This window comes from Camelus bactrianus, chromosome 25 (assembly GCF_048773025.1).
Source record: "Camelus bactrianus isolate YW-2024 breed Bactrian camel chromosome 25, ASM4877302v1, whole genome shotgun sequence".
NCBI lineage: Eukaryota > Metazoa > Chordata > Mammalia > Artiodactyla > Camelidae > Camelus > Camelus bactrianus.
In genome coordinates, this window is record NC_133563.1 from 26,162,456 (window position 1) to 26,183,258 (window position 20,803).

General features: G+C 48.5%; 1 protein-coding gene across 12 annotated transcripts in view; it reads right to left on the reverse strand.

Moving 5' to 3' along the window:
• MTSS1 (MTSS I-BAR domain containing 1) overlaps window positions 1-20,803 on the reverse strand; it is a 152,607-nt gene that overhangs the window by 2,938 nt on the left and 128,866 nt on the right. For 2 of the 12 annotated variants that reach the window (XM_074353031.1, XM_074353030.1), the window contains exons 8-16: window positions 14,668-14,825; window positions 13,762-13,869; window positions 10,385-10,482; window positions 7,863-8,082; window positions 6,941-7,009; window positions 4,136-4,258; window positions 3,088-3,282; window positions 1,824-1,997; window positions 1,326-1,488 (exon numbers count right to left, since the gene is read on the reverse strand). In XM_074353031.1, coding sequence (XP_074209132.1) covers window positions 1,326-1,488; window positions 1,824-1,997; window positions 3,088-3,282; window positions 4,136-4,258; window positions 6,941-7,009; window positions 7,863-8,082; window positions 10,385-10,482; window positions 13,762-13,869; window positions 14,668-14,825 — 1,308 coding nt within the window. The remainder of the gene's footprint in view (window positions 1-1,325; window positions 1,489-1,823; window positions 1,998-3,087; window positions 3,283-4,135; window positions 4,259-6,940; window positions 7,010-7,862; window positions 8,083-10,384; window positions 10,483-13,761; window positions 13,870-14,667; window positions 14,826-20,803) is intronic. The other 10 variants (XM_074353039.1, XM_074353041.1, XM_074353032.1 and 7 more) reach the window with 7 other exon arrangements.

Here is a 20,803-nt window from a genome sequence, read left to right on the forward strand (position 1 = left end):
CAGAAATCGCCAAGGCAGAGGCTGTGCTTTTTGATTCTTTTGTGTTGGGAGGACAAAAGGCGCCAGAGAGAGGCCAGGTACTTCACTGCCGTCTCACCCCAAGCCTCCCTGGGATACCTGGGCCATCCTTAGGTACCCTCACCATCTATGAAGTCCCTGACGGGGTCGTTGTCTTGTTCACCGAGGGAACCCTGAGCACCCAGAGCAGTGCTGGGCAGAGCAGGCCCGCACTCAGATACTGCTGAGCAGTGAACGCAAAACTGCCAGGACACCTCCGAGCGTCTCCAGGAGGAGTAAAAGAGGCGGAAAGAGGAAATAACGTCTACAAACCCTCCCACCTGAAATACGGCACGAGAAACAAATCTCAGAACCATCACTGACCTACTGCCTCCCTCACGATCGCCTTGTTAGACGAGGGCTAGAAAAACAACGGAGCTACTGGCAACGCATCCCCCCAAACAAGGCACAAAGACAGGTTCCATCAGTGAGGTGTGCTCAGTTCCTCTCAGAAAATGGGGTCACGTGGGAGGGGAAAGCATGGACTAAACATGTTAGAGCCTGTCTCTGAACACAGCACTGCTGATATCTGGACCAGGGAAGTCTGTGCTGGAGGGGTGCGGGCTGTGCTGTGCAGCAGATCCCGGCCATCTGCTAGATGCCAGTAGCATCCCCTCCAGTTGTGACACCTAAAAATGTCTCCAGATGTGGCCAGATGTACCCTGGGAAGCCAAACTGCCCTCCATTGAGACCCACTGTCTTGGACTGACGGACTGCCAACAGGCTTGGCCAACTCTCACAGATCTTTCCAGGTGGTCGGACTGCCATCTTGCTGGAGTGCGTGCGTGCGTGCGTGTTGGGGAGGGGAATGAGGGAGGCAGGTTCACAGAGAATTTGGCTGGAACCCTAAGATTCAAACTCTAGCTCTGCTTATCAGTTGAGTGAACCTCACCTCCATGTATGTAAAACAGGGATAAATATACTTGTTACACAAGTGATTGTGAAGATTAAATGGGAAAATAAAGTGCTTAGCAAAAAGTGCCAAAACACAAATGATGCCATTATCATTAACAGCACCTGTCTGTGTACAAATTGGGAACTGCCCTGTACCCTGATGGTGAAAAACAAGCGAAGTTGTGAAAGTCCGGCCACCTCCTTGGATGACAGCTACGGGTAACTACAGACAAGCCCTCCAGAGCATTCCAAGATGCTCTGTTATGGCCGGATGGACTCCGCACATCTGTCTCCTCCCCGCAGGGAGGGCCACCGCCTTTCCTCACCTGGAGCCGCTCAGGAAGCCCGGCCGGAGAGCCCAGGCTGCCTCCTACCTTGGGAGGGGATGGTGTCCTCAGAGCAGCAGGGGGTGGTGGTCTGGGTGCTGTAGCCGCTGGAGCACTGAAGCGAGTCCCGGCTGCTCCTCTGGGTGTCAAGCTGGAGACCCCGCGACAGGGCCAGTGCCAGTTCCTCACAGGCCTCCATCTCCTCACCAGGCTGCAGGCGGGAGGAAAGAGACAGACAAGCCACCAGGGCAGTGAGTCCCCCATCCAATATCCCCAAAGCCTTTCCGCACATGATGGGACTCCTATTCTGCTCCCGTGACCACCACTGTCTGTGGGCCTGGGGACTGTCAGCTTGCTTGGGTCCTCCCCAGACTCTAGAAAGTTCTACGAGTCTGATTCCCACACAAGGCCTTCCCTGGGGGCCTCCTAAATGCTGCAGAGCAGGGAGTGGGCGTAAGGGGCTCGGGTCCCTCCAGATGCCAGCCAGCACGTGGCCCCCGCCAGGCCCGGAGGGGCCCGACCAGCTGCAGAGAACAAGAGCGTCACCCTGGTGGCGGCCGACACGGTCATGCTCCGCGGTCTCTGAGCCTCGTCAGCAGCGGCAGGCGCGCCCCCCGCAGCACCGGGGCCTCCCCCGCTGGGGTCTGGCTCTCGCTTCTCTTTGCGGCGCTGAAGGGTGTTCACCAGAGGCTGATCGTAAGGTCCTGGCTTGGCCCAGTCCTGAGTGGAACAAGGGCAGTCAGGCGCCAGGCCCCTGCCTCCACCTGGAGGCCAGGAACCTCCAGACCGCTGCCCACCCACAGAAGGCAGCCAGGCCCCTCGAGGGGGGCCCAGGCTGGGACAGGCCAGCGGGCCTTTCTGTGCCCTCACCTGACTCTAGAAGAAGGGGGCCCCCTGGGTAGCTCCCTTTTCCTCATATCTGCCCCAAGACGGAAATCCCTCAACAACAGGGCAGGTAGCCTGTGGGAGACTCTTAGTTAACAGCCACCAACCTGCTGACCAATGGCCTGAGGTGTCTGAAGGCACCAGCCAGTGGAGAGCCCTGAAGGAAGGGACAGCCCTCCCTTCTGACGTCTGAGGACCCCCTCCACCCGACACCCTGCCCCGCCTGGGGGCCCAAATGACATCTCTTGAGTGGAGGGGGCACTAAAGGAACCTCAGTCACTCCCTGCAGCTGAACCTCACCTCAGGGAAACAACCACAAAAGGCACTATAGAATGTGCCCTCTGAGGTCCTCACAAAGGAGGGGAAGGCCCCTGGGTCAGAAGAAAGACTGAGGAATCTGAGGGATCCGCACCACACTTGTGAGGGATGAAGTCAAGACCTGCTCAAACTGCAGGCCACCTATTCAAACTTGGGACCTCCTCTCAAAATAGAATATCCTCCCGGCATCAATTGGACTTGCTAGGAAATGATATAAAAAATTTTTTTTGTATTAAATCAAACATGTTTTAATATAAACATTTGAGACTAAAAATAAAGTCTGCATGGACTTTTAAGATATAATAAACCCAACATATTCTGGGGTATGGTTCTGTTACCACGGCCCAGGAAGGGACTCAGGGGAAAGTCTAGGGAAAAGGAGCCCCTCCCATCTCAGCTCCCTGTGGAAACCCAATCTTGGAGCTGCCTGCTGGTTCCTGGTTCTCCCCAGTGGGAACTTCCTTAGGGAGGAGGTGCTCTGGGGAAGAAGGCAGAGTGTGAAAGGATGGAAGGGGGTGAGAGGGTGAGAACCGTGGGGCAGGAGAGGAGTGAGCACAGAGGCGATGAAGGGGGGAGAGAGGGCAAGGGGAGGGAGGGAGACACAAACCTTCCAGCTAGGGATCTGAGATGACGGGAGCATGCCGGGCCCAGTGGTGTAATAATGAGCGTAGTCTGGAAGGTGGACAGAGGTGACCCGAGGGAGCAGGCGGGAGGCGGGCAGGCAATGAGGGAAAAGGCTCGCCCCTACGGGCCCCACATGGGACTCACTTGATAAACTACAGTGAGAAAACCCGTTAGACAACTGGAAACAAAAAAAAAAGGGAAGGAAAAAAGGAAAAAAAATTAATATAACAGGATGAGTGGGGGGATACAAGATGGCATTGACATTCAAGGGATGGGGAAGACCTGAATATTTATAAACAAAACAAACACCGGGGCTCTGCTGCTCATGGATGACCCACGATGTGAGAGAGAAGAGCCCCGGGGCAAAGAACGCACGTTTATTGACACCAAGTTAAGTATTCGATTGAGGAAATGTTCTGTCTATGTTTTAGAAGGGTCTGGAAATCAGCATCCTTAATGTGCAGCATTCTCAATGGGTTTTGATTATTTCACTAATAATTTCACAGTGATGGTGATTTGCTCATCTCTTTAGGCAAATTTGGAAATTCAAAAGCGTCAGCTGAAGCTGTTCATTCCAAGTTTCCAAAATCATCACACTGTTAAGAAGCAGATTCCAAATCGGGATGAGAAGGGGGAGGTTGCAAACTAAAAGGCGGGAAAGCACAAAGCCCCTGACACAGTGAAATGTCACATCCAATGGCATGGTGACAAGGAGGCCATGGCAGGCGGGGTGCAGGGGAGGGCAAGGTGGGGGAGATGGATGACCAACTAGAGATGGATGACCATCTATGTTCTGGGAAGAAGCTTTCACACCTCTGAGTTCCCCAAACCCCTTCCTCTCCCTCTGGACAACTGCAAGGTCACTGCTCAGGAGCCAGGTACCCGTAATGGAAAAAGCCCTCATCCCTGTCCCTCCATCTGTCCCCAAGAGGGGCTGCTTTTGGTGGAGACCGTGAGTTTCTGGGTTCCTGCGGCTGTATGGGGAGCAGCAGGCAGGGGACGGGGGAGAGGCTGGGACCCCAGCCAGTCACCTTCTCCGTGGACGCCCAGGCGCCCATGGTGGAGCCTGAGCTGACTGAGGTGGGCGAGCTGCACTCGCTCACCGACTGGCAGGTTTCCGAGGCTTCGGAGGAGGCCGAGCTGGACGAGTTCTGCTGCAGGGGAGGGACCATACGCCACCAAAAAAGAACGGTAATTAAAAAAAAAAAAAAAAAAAAAAAAGTAGGGGCAGGATGGGGAAGGGCACGCACAGAGAGAGGGAGAGACAGACAGGTACACAGAAGAGGGAAGGATGAGAGAAGCAGAGGATTATGGTTATTTTTCCCCAAAGCTGCACCCACACAGAGGCTGCCATGCTCTGGAAAGGAGGTGTGAGAACCCGGAGCTCCAGACGCACCATCCTGTAGGCCCCCCAGAAGGCGGGCGCGCGCGCGCGCGTGCGTGTGCGTGTGTGTCGCATGGCCAGGCACAGCAGAGGCTGGTGGAGGTGCTGGAGCTCCCTGTGTTCTCCTGAAGGATGCCCTGCCTTTTATATCTGTCAGTGCCCAGGTGCTACTGATAGTGGAGGACTGACCCCCAGCTGGGGTTCTGCTCCCTGTCAGCCTAGAATGGCTCCAATTCCTGGGCTTCCCCACCGTCACGTCCAACCCCTGGATTGCTAGGGGGTGGATTTCAGCCACAAAGCTGCATCTTCACAAAACACATTTTTTAGGTTTCTCTGCCTGGGGAGTGATTTAGGGGTCTGGGGCAGTGAAGGCCCATGGTTAGGGCAATCTTTCCGGTGGCCATTGTAGGGAGGGACCTGGAAGCATCCTGCCGAGACATGGGACATTAGAGAAAGGAGGTCTGGGTTGGGAAAACATCTCTTCAGGCTGATTTTAGCAAACCTCCAGTCCCTGCCAGTCTCCCGATGTCAGCCAGGGCACCTGCTCCTAGCTCAGTCTCCTAACCTTCAGCTGAGGCAGAGAATGCCAGCTAGTTCCCCACTCCGTCTCGACGTTCTGGTCCTGTCCTGGCACATGGCAGTTGCTTAAAAGTGCTGAACGGATGGGTGACAGTGACCATCTCTTCCGTGTAAGTGGGTCCCCCGGGCTAGTGCTTTGGGCCCACCTGGGAATTTGCTTTAAGTTTTTTCACTGCTAACTACAATCTCAACCCCGTTTGTGTAAGTCTGAGCTTCTCTATTATTTTCCTGGAGGTGTTCCTGTAATCACCGTTAAGGAGGCCAGATCCATGTTTCTGTCCATCCCTTTTACCCACCAAAGAAAGGTTCCTATAAAAGGACAGATTTTTAGCTTTCCCGCCCCACAAAAGGAAGGAGCCAAGAAAGCACGCCATGATGCATGCGGCTCCGCGGAGCCAAAGCAAGGACAGGCCGCCCAGTGGACGTCCTGGACGCTCCCCTAACTCGGTGTCTGGTCCAGGATCTGAAGTCTGAAAGGTTTGGACTGAAGTTTTTTTTTTTTCCTGTCACTTCCCAGTCAGGGAACCATGGGCTTAATCTCTCTAAACCTCAGGTTTTTTTCCCCTTTAGAATAGGGATCAATAATATGTATCAGATGAAGATTAAATGAGATCTTATGCATACGTGTGTCTATGAATGCAGTGCCTGACCAACTGTTCAACTGTTCAATTTGAAAAAAGAACCAGTAAATCACCCTATGACTGCAGATTCTTTTTTTTTTTTTTTTTTTTTTTGACCTCTGCTCATTTCTTCTAAAGAGTCCCATGCCTTGATGCAGTGAACGGCTTTAGGGCAGAAGCCTCGTGACAGACAGGGTCCCACCACTCCTGGGGGCATGCGGCACAATTTGGAAAAAAAAGGGCAGAGTGGAGGAAAATGGGAGAATTAGGAACACATCCTGCCACGTGGCCTTCATTCACACCACGTACCCAAGTGAAGAGATGAAGGCATCTTGCCCCTTACAGATATGCTCCCTTCCTCCCACCCAAATAAAGGTAACATACTATTTCCAGATTATATCCTCTGGTTTGGGTGATTTGTAGTTTCCTTAAATTTCCTCTCTATCTTATAAGCAGCCATAATGCCTTTTTAAAAAAATAGAATTCTCAATTAAATCTTGCAGCATCCCTGAGTTTATTAAAGCTACCCTAGAACTGCTAGTAAAGCATATCTTGGGCACTGGCTTTCAGACTGAAGTAAATCCCAAAAAGCTGCCCTCTGCTTCCCTCAACATTACCGGAGGCAGAAATACTCCTTCATTCAGACTGATCCACATGCACAGCAAGGCAGAAGCACACGGCCTCTTTTTTAGAAAGGGTATGTCAACGTACAATACTTTGTTAATTTGTCAGTTGATTAAAAACACACACAGAGTTGCGCTGCGCATTAGAAAAGCCTTTGAGGAATTGCAGATTCCTGCTCTTCTTCCTGCATGCAGGTGCTGTTTAGTGCTGCACATGGTGGGGCGGAGGAGGGGGTGGACAGGGGATGGGTGGGTGACACCTTAGAGACCTGGCCAAAGAACCCCAGCTGGGACAAGCATATCAGAACTTAAAGCTGCAGCTCCTGGCTCTGAGCGTCTCTATCCCAGGAAGACAGAGGCCACGGTCCCTGGGGATGGCTGAAAAATGCCACAGGGAGCCCCAGGCTGAGCGGCTCTGGGTTCATCAAAGTCAGACACGTTAGGTGAGTGACCTTCTGGTCCAGGCTCCCAAAACACCTCAGGTGCTTCCTCTACGTGGAGTGATCCCCAAAACATTCTGCCAGGGGCACCTTGTGGCTGGGGTGAAGCAGAAAGGGCGCTGGACCCATTGCCAGAAACCATCCCCAACCTGTAGCTCACATAACTGTGCAACTCAGGTGAGTTGCTTACATCTCTGAGCCTCCGTTTGCACAACAAGACAGGGATGGCAACCCTCTGCGTGGTCATTGGCAGGAGCTCCTAGGATGGGCACACAGGAGATATTCAGTGACTGTTAGGCAAATTGGATACTTGGATGAACAAGACAAGCACGTGACCTTCTGAAGCCAAGGACCTTGGCCAAAGGCTGTGGCCAGCCTCAAAATGTACACAATGGGCTGGAAGCTACCACACTCCCCAGCAGATGGCACCGTGGGGCACCTTAGATGTTCACGTTTCCCAGTGTGTGTCGTGCTGCTTACTGATCTAGAGGCCGACCCACTGGCACGAAAAAAGGACAGAGGAGAACAGGTGATGGGTGTTTCGATGCCCTGCCCAGCTCCTGTCTTCTGCTACAGCTGGATCCATTGAGCTGGGCATCAAGCACCATCTAACCCAACTGTGGTCAAAGAGACACCTGTCTCCCAGAAGCAAGGTGCCAACAGAATTATCTGCATGGGCACTGAAGATGTTCTCTCATTCTCAACACAAACTGATCAAAGAAAGCAAAGTGTGCCAAGGAAGGGCTCCGAGGCTGTTCAGTGACAGAATCTCAGTCACCTTGCACAAATGCCCATCAAATTCAGCATCATGCTCAGCCGGGCACTGGCAGGGATGCCAGAGAGTGGCCAAGCCTCTTTGAGTCTGTCTACGTACGTGTGAAAACTCCCCAAATCAATGCAGTGACTCAACCATCACCGGCATAATAATCATAAGCTTCAACTCCACCTTACAGTGTCTCTCCCTTTGGGAACAACACATTTGAAAATGAGAAATTAAACCAGAGGTCAGAAGACAGGTCTGTCCAGGCCAAGGTCCCTCTCTGGTTCCAGCCGTCAAAGGTGGTCTGGGCCTCAGGTGTGATGGCTGTTCCTGGAGCCAAGCGCACCCTTACCTGGTTGGGGGCCTCTGGCGGCATGGGGGACGGCGACTTGGACTGGAAGGCGTCCTGGGATATGAATCCTGAGTCGTGGGAGGACACGCTGGACAGCCGCACGGGCGCCTGCTGGGCCAGGTTGGAGCTGCGGTAGCGGTAGTGGGAGCTGGGCGAGTGCGAGTGGGAGCCGTGGGAGCCGCTGGACCGCGAGTCGCTGCTGTTGACGCTGTTCAAGCTGCTGCGGGGGCGGCAGGGGGAGGAGGGACCGGACAACACGGGCAGACAGGGGAGAACATCACGCAGTCAGCTCCCTGCACCAAGCAGCAGCATACACAGTAAGCCGGGTTTTCAAAACACTGAATCATTAAGCTAGTTAACAAAAGGATCTTTCCCATGAGCAAGGGGGAAACCAGCTGCCAGGACCCAGCGCTCTGAATGTGCAATGAGGCATCCCAGGATGGAGACCTGTGATTCTAGAGTCAAGTGTGGCCCAACTCGGCTGTGTCATCTACCACTAAAGCCAGGGGACCCGATGTCTGTGGCATGAAGAGACAGGGCTCATCTGCTAGCAAAAACAATGACCCTGAAGCAAAAACCACGAAGGCTGCAGCCTGACCTGGTTGGAACACACAAGTGTCTCCCTTAGGTGGACCACCTGGGTCCAGGAGTCCAAGTTCACTCTGGCCAACCATCACTTTGCATTAAGAGACTCCTCAAGGTGATTTCATCCAAAGTGAGCCTAGTTTAAGACCCCTGTACAGAATATCAGCAAATCGACTGTGTTTGTGTCCATGTGTTTTACATTTTATTAACAAAGTTGGTGCTTTAATGAATGGCTTGACTCTGATCACAGGTGTCTCTGTTAAAATGTCTGTGGGCTGACATAAGAGGACACCTGGCAAGAGGCGGGCAGCTTTCAGTGACTAAAGAACATCCATCTAAGCTGTTTGCTTCCGAGATGGAACAGTAAACAGGATGTCAGAAAATGACACACGCCCACCAGTATTCTGTCTGTGTTCCGTTTCCAGCCGTAAGAAGTATGTCCTCCATCCCGTCTAATCACTCAGATTTCGAAACCCAGAAAACTGAACAGAGTTGCATGGTCCAAACAGGCAGAGCGGACCTACAAAGTGCAGCTACAGAAGCATCAGAAGGCGTGAAATAAACAACCCAGCCTGGGATTAGAAAGTTTGTGGTTTCTCCTCTTATCCCTGTAAAAGAGTCTTGCCAAATTTTGCAGACTCTGACAGGTAATAAGGTAGTCGAGGGCTGCGTGTCTGCTCTGCACTAGAATTACTTGGTGCGAATGTTCCGACAGATACAAGGGAGTGTACTGGAGGAAATCATTCCTGCTGGGGATGATTATCATAATTTTTGTTTTTCCCCCAAGTCGGCCAGAAGAGGGCATTTGGAGACTGACAGCAAAGCTCACTGCAACTCGGCTGCAGCAAGCTCAAGGCTGACGTTGTTTGTGCAACATGATCTTCTATTGAAACTAAAATTCTAAGAAAGGAAAGATAGACAAGCATCTTTGTCTTACACTAATGAGATAAAGTTTTCTTGGTTAAAAAAAAAACCCTCAATTAAAAACAAAACAAAACCCGCAGTAGATGTGTCATACACACAGAGCCCACAAAAGATGACAAGAAACCAACCAACATTTTCAGGTTTCAGAACATCAGGATGTAGCCTCGTAAGTCTGAATTTCCTGCTCCATGTACACTGTACAAGCTCAAATATGAAACAAAACACACACATGGGTGTACAGAGACATTATCGTACGCAGATCCGGCAGATCCACCCTGCTCTCCACTCTCAATGCTAATTCACAGGAAGCGGGAATTCATTTGGCTTTGAAAAGGCAAAGAAAAAGATGAGTGGGTGGAGTGTACCAAGAAAGACGTGGCACAGAAGGATGTTTCCACCTTTTGAGAAGAGAAGAATAAACTTTGCAGCCAGCAAGCCAAGAATGATCTTGTAACAGAAAATTGTCTTGCTGATGGCAGAAGTACTCCAGTGAATTCTCACTGTGAGGCTGTAGGTAACACTAGGACTTAACAGAGCAGAGATGGTGGTGGTGGCAGTGGTGGGAGCAGTTGAAGAATTCTACGCATTTTATGAAACCAAGACAACAATTTGGGGGGACAGGAGGACAGGAGCCACTGTTCCTCCCGTCACTTGTTCTGGCAACGGTGTGATGAATCTGCACAAAAACGCACCTCTGTTTGCCCCATTTTAGCCCCTGTGGTTTTCACTCTGCTTAACAGGAAAATCCAATGCAAATTCATAAAATGGGAAAGTCCATACAACACACAGCTGAGAGAGAAATCCGTGTCCGTAGTCTAAGGCCTGATGGAATTTTCCTTCTGACCCAAAACGATTCCAGAGACCAAAGAGGGAGACCAAGACCAAGACAGGACCCTTTCACCTGATCATGACGCCGTTTCCTGTTCGGAGCTCAGCACTGGCTCCACTGCTCACATCAGAAGAAAGAAAAGCATCTTGTCCCACAAGCAGCCGCGCGGTGCAGCTTTACTTACCTGCAGACACTTGATTTTCGGGACATGGTGGTGCTCGGGGAAGAGGGTGGTGTCTGGTACGACCAACTGTAATCGGAACCTTTCAAGTCCAAAATCACCTGAGGGGACAGAGCCAGGTGGGTGAGTGAGGTGCTGAGACGCGAGACGTTATCTGTCAAATCTTAACACATATCCTAACATCAAAATTCCACCATCACTGAGGAGTAGGCATCAAAGAAACAAATATTAAGAGTTTCTTCTTAAATTTTTTTTCTGTTTTTATCCTTATCTTAAAAAAAATTTTTTTTTACTCTTTCGTGGGGGGGATTAGGTTTATTCACTTATTTTTTTTTTAATGGAGGTACTGGGGATTCAAAAAAGGACCTCGTGCATGCTAAGTACGCTCGACCACTGAGCTATTCCCTCCCCTCCAAGTAGATTTTTTTTTTAAATTAATGAATCATACTACCAATCCATCAATGTCATAATCCTTTTTCTGAGACAAAAAAAAGGTATAAGTAATAGGGGAGGGAGAAGGGGGAACCACAAAATATCAGTCAAAAAAAAAGAGGAAGGTTAACAGTTACCCATGGACAATTTACAAGAGCCATTTACACCCAAGGTTTGAGTTTATAGGATCTGTCTTTTGCATCACACAGACAATAACGCTCTCAGGATGTGCTGACCCTGCATCTTGGCCACGTGATATTCAATGGTAACTTGTGCCCTATTTGACCATTAAAACCTGAGAATCAGGGGCAAACTCATTCTTTCACCCTTCCTTCTGCATTTGTCTCCCTTACTTGACAAAGAGTTCTCTGAGTGTATGGGCTGTCTCTCATTCATACAGCAGGTGCTTAATAAATGTCTCCTTCCCACGTGAATGCCTGCGTGCCCTAGTCTAATAAAAGCAGTTCCACAGTATATACGGAAAACTATTAAACACTGATTAAGGCAATTTAAGAAGGCTTAAAAAGATGGAAAGATATCCCATGCTCCTGGATTGGAAGAATCAATGTTGTTAAAATGGTCACACTGCCCAAGGCAATCTACAGATTTAATGCAATCCCTAACAAATTACTCAGGACATATTTCACAGAACTAGAACAAATCATAATAAAATTTATATGAAACCACAAAAGACCTAGAATTGGCAAAGCATTACTGAAGAAAAAGAAAGAGGCTGGAGGAATAACTCTCCCAGACTTCAGATGATACTATAGAGCTACAGTAATCAAGACAGCATGGTATTGGTACAAAAACAGACTTATGGACCAATGGAACAGAATAGAGCCCAGAAATGAACCCATAAACTTTTGGTCAACTAATCTTCGACAAAGGAGGCAAGAACGTACAATGGAATAAAGACGGTCTCTTCAGCAAATGGTGTTGGGAAAACTGGACAGCAGCATGTAAATCAGTGAAGCTAGAACACTCCCTTACACCATACACAAAAATAAACTCAAAATGGATCAAAGACTTAAACATAAGACAAGATACAATAAACCTCCTAGAAGAAAATACAGGCAAAACATTATCTGACACATCTCAAAAATGCTCTCCTAGGGCAGTCTATCCAAGCAATAGAAATAAAAGCAAAAATAAACAAATGGGACCTAATTAAACTTACAAGCTTCTGCACAGCAAAGGAAACCATAAGTAAAACAAAACAACAACCTACGGAATGGGAGAAAATTTTTGCAAATGAAACCGACAAAGGCTTGATCTCCAGAATATATAAGCAGCTCCTACGACTTAATAAGAAAAAAACAAACAACCCAATCCAAAAATGGGCAGAAGACTAAACAAGCAATTCTCCAAGGAAGAAATACAAATGGTTAATAGGCACATGAAAAAAATGCTCAATATCACTAATTATCAGAGAAATGCAAATCAAAACTACGATGAGGTATCACCTCACACCAGTCAGAATGGCCATCATTCAAAAGTCCACAAATGACAAATGCTGGAGAGGCTGTGGAGAAAAGGGAACCCTCCTACACTGCTGGTGGGAATGCAGTTTGGTGCAGCCACTGTGGAAAACAGGATGGAGATTCCTCAAAAGACTAGTAATAGACTTACTGTATGACCCAGGAATCCTGCTCCTGGGCATATATACAGAAGGAACCCTACTTTAAAATGACACCTGCACCCCAATTTTCATAGCAGCACTATTTACAATAGCCAAGACATGGAAACAGCCTAAATGTCCATCAACAGATGACTGGATAAAGAAGATGTAGAAGATGTGGTATATTTATACAATGGAATACTACTCAGCCGTAAAAACCGACAACACAACACCATTTGCAGCAACATGGATGCTCCTGGAGAATGTCATTCTAAGTGAAGTAAGCCAGAAAGAGAAAGAAAAATACCATATGAGATTGCTCATATGTGGAATCTAAAAAAACAAATAAACAAACAAAGCATAAATACAAAACAGAAATAGACTCATAGACATAGAATACAAACTTGTGGTTGCCAAGGGGGCAGGGAGTAGGAAGGGATAGACTGGGATTTCAAAATTGTAGAATAGATAAACTAGATTATACTGTATAGCACAGGGAAATATATACAAGATCTTATGGTAGCTCACAGAGAAAAAAAATGACAATGAATGTATGTATGGTCATGTATAACTGAAAAATTGTGCTCTACACTGGAATTTGACACAACATTGTAAAATGACTATAACTCAATAAAAAAAGGTTAAAAAAAAGTTCCACAGGATGGAAAATACAGGCTTTCAAATTTGTCTTCTGAGTTGGCTCCTGAGGAGATAAGAAGTTTATACAAAGGGCCAAAGCCAGCACGTGATTTATCAGCTGTTGCCCCAGATATGTCTCTTCCCACTGGATATAGAGTTAATGTCACGTGAACCAAATGAATCAACCTTTAAAAAGTCACCTGTTTCATCAGATAAGAGAAATCCTCATGCATTACTTACTGAGAATGGGAGAAATTCAGTGAGGATGGTTAACGATGACCAAGACACCCCACTGTCATGATGCACTGAGAGTTTATTTCTGGAGGGGAGGCGGATCAAGTGGTTAAGAGCATGGCCTCTGGAAATTGACAGCTTGGTTTAAATCTCAGTTCTACCAGTAACTAGCTAGGTAGACCTAGTTAAGTGACATTATCTCTCAGTGCCTCAAGGTCCTCCTCTGTAAAATGGGGACAACAGCGAAGATTAGTGGAGCGAGTCTATGTAGAGCTTAGAGCAGTGCCTAGCACACAGTAGGTGCTTTATAATGACCTGTGAAGATGCTGACTTTGTGTCGCAGTGTGAAACACAGATATCATTTTACATGAGACGCTGCCACAAGGAACCCTCAGGACCTTGAACCTTTCTCTCTTTGGTTTGCTCTCCCGGGTGCTGAACTCACAACTCCTACCTGTTCACTTGAGGAGGGCAGTTTGTGAGGGTCCATGGTCAGGCTTTTCAGATCCTCTGATATGGTCTGGAGATGAGTGATTTCCCCCAGCATTGAAATTTCTTCTTCCTGAAAGTAATTCACAACATGTCATCATGAGTGATTCACTTTATCATTTTGACCCAAACTCTTTTTGTGAGGGACACTACCTAACTCTTTCAACTTTCCAGAAAAGGCACCCAGGGATCGGTACATCTGGGCTTGAAGCCACTGCCAGCCCTTTCTTTGGGGGGATGGAGAGGAAAAAAAAAATCAGCCACAATTGTGAAGAGACTGGTGCACCCCAGACACGGGTGAATGAGCCACAGCAAACACGTGGGGCTCCGTCAAAGTGTCTGGGGGGCTGGCAGGCCTGCTGGGGCGGAGGGAAGGGAGCTGGTACAATTCTTTAGGCTTCAAGAAAAACCTACTACAAAAGTTCTCGAGGCATGCAGACGACTGACTTAAAATGATAAGCCTGTGTTGATACATTGAGGCTTTTCTCCTATTAATTTCACAGTCACTCTTTGGCCTTCAGCCTTCAGAATCAGCTGGAAGACTTGTTTAAAACCCAGATGCCTGGGTCGCCACCCCTAGAATTATGCATTTAGTAGAGTTCCCAGGTGATGCTGCTGGCCTGGGACCACACTCTGCAGGGTGTTTCTTGGGAAGAAAAAGTAAATGGACCCATGGGTGCTAAGAACACAATGGGCCATGTGGCCACCAGCAACTTGCAGACAAGTCTTGGTCCATAGAAATGACTCCACCACTACAATTCCTGACACCCCCCGCAGCTTCTCAGTGCTTCCGTGAGCGGTGGATAAATAAAGAAGGAGGGTCTTCTCCAAACTGGCAGTTTAAGCCTTCTGGAACTTTCCACCAACTCACAATCACGGGCCGCAGCATAGAGATGAAGGTGCAGAACCGGCCGCGTTCTTCAATCAGAGCCTTCCGGACCGCCTGCTTCTCCGTTTCTTCCAGTAAGAGGTACTTGTCATTGACGTCTTGGAGCGCGCTGTCCAACTGGGGCTGGATGTCACCTCGCCCTGCAAACCAAACAAAGCCCCAAGTGCGGCTTGCTGAAACACCAGCTCCTGGGGCCACTGCCCTCCTCCTCCGGGTCCTTGCTGGAGTGAAAACCACAGTTTTCTAGGACTTTAAAAAAGTATTTATTTACACCCAGGAAGGATTTCAAGAAGCTGCTTTTCTAGGACCAGCCATTTTCAATGTCCAATGCCCAAGGGGACCATTTATCCTGGCTTACTCGTGACAAGGAAAATTTCCTGGGGGGTGACTCCTCATGACTTGCCTTCTGGAACATTCTGAAGGAGCTACGGGATGAACAAAATGAGGGCCTGTGGCTGCTTCCAAAAATGGGCACAAGCTGCCTTTGTTGGGTCATCCTCAATGAAAGAGCCTCTGTCTGAACAGGAGTTTCTGTCCCGGAATACAAAGGTGGCGAGCATCAGCTTTCCTGGCTCTGGGGGACCCCTGGGACTCCCTGACAGTTAGTTTAATTCCCCAGTGGAGAGTCCTGTGTGCCCTTCCTGTACACCAAGCACAGCTACAAAAAGACCTGCAATCAGGTCTCTGCTGGAGGAGGACTGAAGAGGGTGTGGGCACCGAGCCAGGCCCATGCTCGGGAGCCACCTGGCCCCCTCCACGGACCCCAGTTGTGCAAAGGCACCCATCTCTAGAGAATATTTACAATCTGGCCTTTTATAGAGTAAGTTGGCAGCGTCAGAAGATAAACCTGGGCAAACAGGCACTGTGTCAGAGAGTATGACGCTGTAAATCTGATCTGCAGGTGGGGACAAGCAGGTGACTGCCGGGGAGAACGGCTCATGAGCCTCCATGCTTGCCCCTCCCCCATGCTCACCTACCACCTGAACCAGAGGAAGAATTTCTACTCCTTTCAGGACAGAGGCATGGACTCGCCCAGCCCACACCCTAGTATAATGCCATCTGTGTATACAACAAGCACTCAATAAATGTTTAATCATTTTAAACACAATGTTAGAGATGCAGGGGGCGCTAGGGGTTATCCAAGCCAACCCGCTCCTGGTTCAGCACAGGTGGAGGCCTAGAGAAGGCAAGGGAGTTGTCCAGGGCCGTTTAGGGAAAGCGGGGTCAGGACAGAGCCCACACCCCCTGGATCCCTCTGACGCGGGACTCCTCCTCGGGCCCCAGTGCCTCAAGCTGGGTGAACGGATTCCGCTTGCCTCCTGGGAGGGGGCCTTACCCCTCTAAAGAATGAGGTAGAGAACATTAAATGCAATGTGTCATTTGGTTGGAAGAAGTAAAGGGTCAGGGAACATTGCCTTGAATACAGGAAGATATCCCATATTTTCTCTCACAAGCAGATGAGAAACTTCAGCTGGAGCAAGAGACAGTCAGGCTTCAAGAACGTCCAACTAGAAAAGGTCATAGGATTTTTGGCAGGATTAAGTTCCAAATGAGCACAACAGCAGAAAATCATGGGCAAAGGTCACCCTGGAAAACGCCTTGGATGGCATTCAAGTGCAGAACTCCTCTTCACGCGGAGTCGGCACCAGTCAGGTGAGCACACTGTTCTGATGGGTGCAGGGACGGGTGGTATTTGGCTCCATGTTGGGGGGTATTTTATCCAACAATAAGATGATATGAGAATTTGCTGTGAGAAGTTTCAGTGCATTTTCAAGGTGACCCACTCAGCCATTCTTCCCCTTAGTCACCATCGACCCCCTGCAAGCCCTGGGGGTGATCCTACCAGCTCCTCTAGTTTCCCCAATTATTGCTGCCCTTTCTTCCACCAGGATGGCAGTGGGGCCACCCTCACCCATGAACCTGGCCCCTGAGCCACAGGTTTCCTGAGACTTTAGTGAACAGGAGACTTGTCAAAGCATCCTCTCATTCTCCCTAGGGGACTTGCTGGTGGGGAGGGGAGACTCCTCTTGGGGAAACCTACCACCCATGGACACGGCCTTGTGGAGACAGGGTGAGCGGGGGCACCATCAGCCCCATGAGATTGGGAGTCTCTCTATTTTAAAATGCTGGCTTGTGCAGCTAAATCCACATACACTGAATGTGCACATGACACCGGCCCTCTGGTAATGGAACTCCCTGTTTCCCTGCAACCTGCAAAATGGCCTGGCCAACTCCAGGCCCTGTGCAGTGAGGCCACATGATCCCAGCTGGTCCAGAGGCCTTCTTGTAGGCCTCTCAGTGTCTCCTAGGATGCTCCAGCTAAGGAAACACTGAAGGCTGCAGACCAAGTTGGAATGTTCTTAACTTCAGGGGAGGAAGGTTTGATTATAGCAGCAATTTCTCTTAATACCAGCCTATAATTATAAGAATTTGGGAAAACGGGGTATCTTTACTTCCTTTCCCAAGTTGTAAGGCACATGTCTACCTGTAATTAATAACATTGATTTTTAAAAATATACTGACATAGGAAAGTGACTAGAACTAAGTGTTACCTACTCTGGTAAGCATAAATTTAAATTATTCTATGATTAGTCAAGTTATTTTAAATATGTATTATGTTCTAATTAAAGGACTTTCAAATTGTAGTGTTCTAAAATAAGTATAATCTGTAAAGACTGCTACAATTATAGTCATAGTGTGTACATTTCCATTTGGGATATATCATACCTAAAAACACAATGTTTATTCCTTAAATTCACTAACACAACATATAATTATATTTACAAAAAAAAAAAACTGTAGAAGAAATTATTCCACGTCTCAGTTGGATGTACTGGTTTTAAGATATAGTCATCGTTCTAGGCCCACAAAGTCAGAGTTGTGTTGGCACTGATTAAATAGACAAAAGCCTGTTCATTTCCGTCCCATCATCAATGTTAGGGGAGCCACTGCTGAAGACTCCAGCACAGGTCCCAGCCATTCCAGCTCCCACATGGACTTGACTGACTCCTGTTTCACCTCTGCTACTGCCACCCACACCATGCCATCCTGATCTCTCACCCAGACAGCTCCATCAGCCCCAGGTAAATCACTCCGACTGCATTTGGACCAGCTCGCCCAGAGCAGTCCCGAATTACTTTCAAAATGCAAATCTTACCACTTTTCAACAGCTCCGACTGCTTTCAAGAAAAGCCCTATGTCCTTAACATGGCCTGTCCTGCACGGCACATGTGGGTCAGCCTGTCCACTAGCAGCCCCGGCTTCTGGGACCACTCTCTGTCCTCCTTCCCTCCTTCCTCCCTCCATTCCCCAGGTCCTTCTCCAGGGTCCAGCTCCACTCCACCTACATATCCACTTTCCCACCTCCCCGCCTTTCAAGCACCTGTTCATCCTGCAGGTCCTTCACAAATGCCCTCCTGAGCTCTCTCATCAGACTAGGATTCTCTTACTTGACTCTCAGAAGTTCCTCACACATATCACTTCATGACACTCCCTCTCAGTTCTAATTTCATCTTTATTTCTCCAGTTCTTTGACTGACAGCAGTCTCTCCTACTGATCAGGAAGCCCCACGAGGACAGAAACCACAGATATTTTTGCTCAGTATTGTATCTTCTCCCTCAGCATACCTGCCTGGAAGGCAGCTACTCAAATATTTGCAAACGAATAAGGCACTGATACAACAACTTGAACTGACTTAGCTCACTGGCTCAACCATCTTGCCCTTAAATGGCCTAACACTGGAAAAATGAGCAAATTCCAGAACTGCCCATCAGCCAAAAGAAGGGAGGGGGCTGCCTTAAACGGGCCTTCCAGACAAAATTTCTGAGCAAAGCATTGCTTGGGACCTTTCCTGTAAAATCTAAGTCATCTCAGTCTTGAGACTGTTTTCTTTTTCCCCTGCTGGTTTCCAGGTCTTGGTTGTATTCATGCTGGAGAACTCTGCTGAACAACAGCCAGCAGCCCCTTACTCCCCCAACAGGGGAAACTAGATGGTTTTCCTCTTTACAAAAAATGCTCCTGGGGCAAAGCACAATTAATGGGCACCATGTCAAGGGACAAAGCAGCATCCCTAAAGGAGAAAGAATTTGATTTTTTTTTTAAGTAAGTAGGGAGCATTCACAACACTTTCTGGAATGAAACAAAGATCCCATATTTCCCCAAAATTTACATTTTAATTTTCTTTCCTTAATCGTCACATAAACATTCAAGGCAGGAATGAATACCCTCTTTGACTGAAGGGGAAACTGAGACTGAAGGAGGTCCCGGGTCCCTGATAAAGGAATGGTCCAACCTTCTGTCTCTCTCATTCAGAAGCCCACATTCTTTGTAGCTTTGAGCTCACAGCAAACATAAACCCTGGGAACAAGGCTAAACTTTGTAGGAACAGTCCAATCAAAAAGCCAGTCAAATGTGATTAGAATTATCTGAACCTTCCAGCCTCTTCCTACGCACACTGCAGTCCACACCTGAGCCTCATGGCTGAACCAAGCCAGATGCCACTCTAAGGCAAAGGGCTTTCCAACAGGAAAGAACCAACCCAGGACACCCTGGGCCAAGCCCACTGTCAGGAAAACATCCAAAGTCATCTCTTTTCCCCCAGACAGACATATGGAGAAGCCATTTGAACCCCACAAAATGACTTCCGTCTGACACACACGCAAATACTGTATTTCATTTGATGACGCCCGCTTTTTCACATTTTTACACCTTACAAATTAAGATGTGTCTTACAATCAGTGGGGTGCCATAGTTTAACCAGCATTTTTTTTCTTTTTTCACAGTCCAGAAACTAACAATGCATTTTATAATTGATGGCACCCAGATCAATGAAATATGAGATATAAATACTGAAATATGGGATACAATTACAGAAACGGACATGCAAGGTGCTGCTGGAGATTAGAATTAGGAATGAAAAATTCCCCCCTTTTCCACCTAAAGGCAGCTCTCCTCATTATCCCTACATTAATCTCCTCCTACTCTTAATATCCTGCAGCACTTTTTGATTGATTCCCCAAAGCAAAAACCACCTGAAATTAAAAGAGATCTGATCAGATAAGACTGGAAGCTTCCGGACTTAAACATTTCCAAATGAAATCAAATTTCTGTTATTCTTTCAACAGGCTGTGCCTCAGCTTCTATTCAACTATCAAACATAAAAAACAGGACTGAGCTCACACGGTCGCTGTGAAACCAAATGAATCGTTCACAGGAAGCCACTCAGCACGATGCCCAGCATGTGGCGAGCACTTGGGGAGGGTCAGGCGCCCTCGGCAGTTACACAGCATCTCTGAAGTTGTCTAACTCTGGGAGCCTCGGCAGGGGACAGTTATGCCTACCTAATGATCAAACTCAATAAAAACTCTGGAGCAGCGAGCCTCAGGGAGCTTCCTGGTTGGTGAATCTATCCATGTGCCCAGCAAGAGCACGGAAGCTCGGTCCCCACCCCCATCCCATGTAACTCTGCACAGGATGTTCATTTGTCCTTTATAACAAACTTGAGCTTGGCCAGGCAGAAGGGTGGGTGGCCTGGGGACCCCACTTGTGGCTGGTGTGACTCTAGTGGAGGAGGTCTTTGGTCTGAGTCCTTAGCCTGTGGGGTCTACACTAACTCCGGGTTGTTAGCATCCAAATGGGTGTGAACTATAGGACACCAGACTAGTGTCAGGGAACTGATGTTAGAACAGAAATGTCTTCACCCTCCTGGAGGACTGGAGGACTTTCGCTTCCATGGCTGCCAAGGGGATCCAGCCCAGAGGAGGAATTTTATACCTACTTCCTGAAGAAGTGAAGACGTGCCTGCTTCACAGGGCTCCTCCGCAGTAGTCAAGAGGAATTTATGGATGAGAGAGGCACCAGATGTGAGCCAGTTAGTCCTGTGAAAACTGTGAATAGCTTGCAACTCAAGAGAGGCCAGAATACCGCCCTGCCCAGCCACCCAGCCCCACACCGTACTGCCCGTTTAGCATTCTCAAGGGAAGTGCAAGGAACTGGTATTTCAGCACGTTGTCCTTTTCGTCTTTGGTCAAAATTAACGCTGAGAAAATCACTGGGTTCCTCTTGTGCCCCCACCCCCGTCCGTTCACTGTAAATACATCTTCCTGCCACTTCTAAATA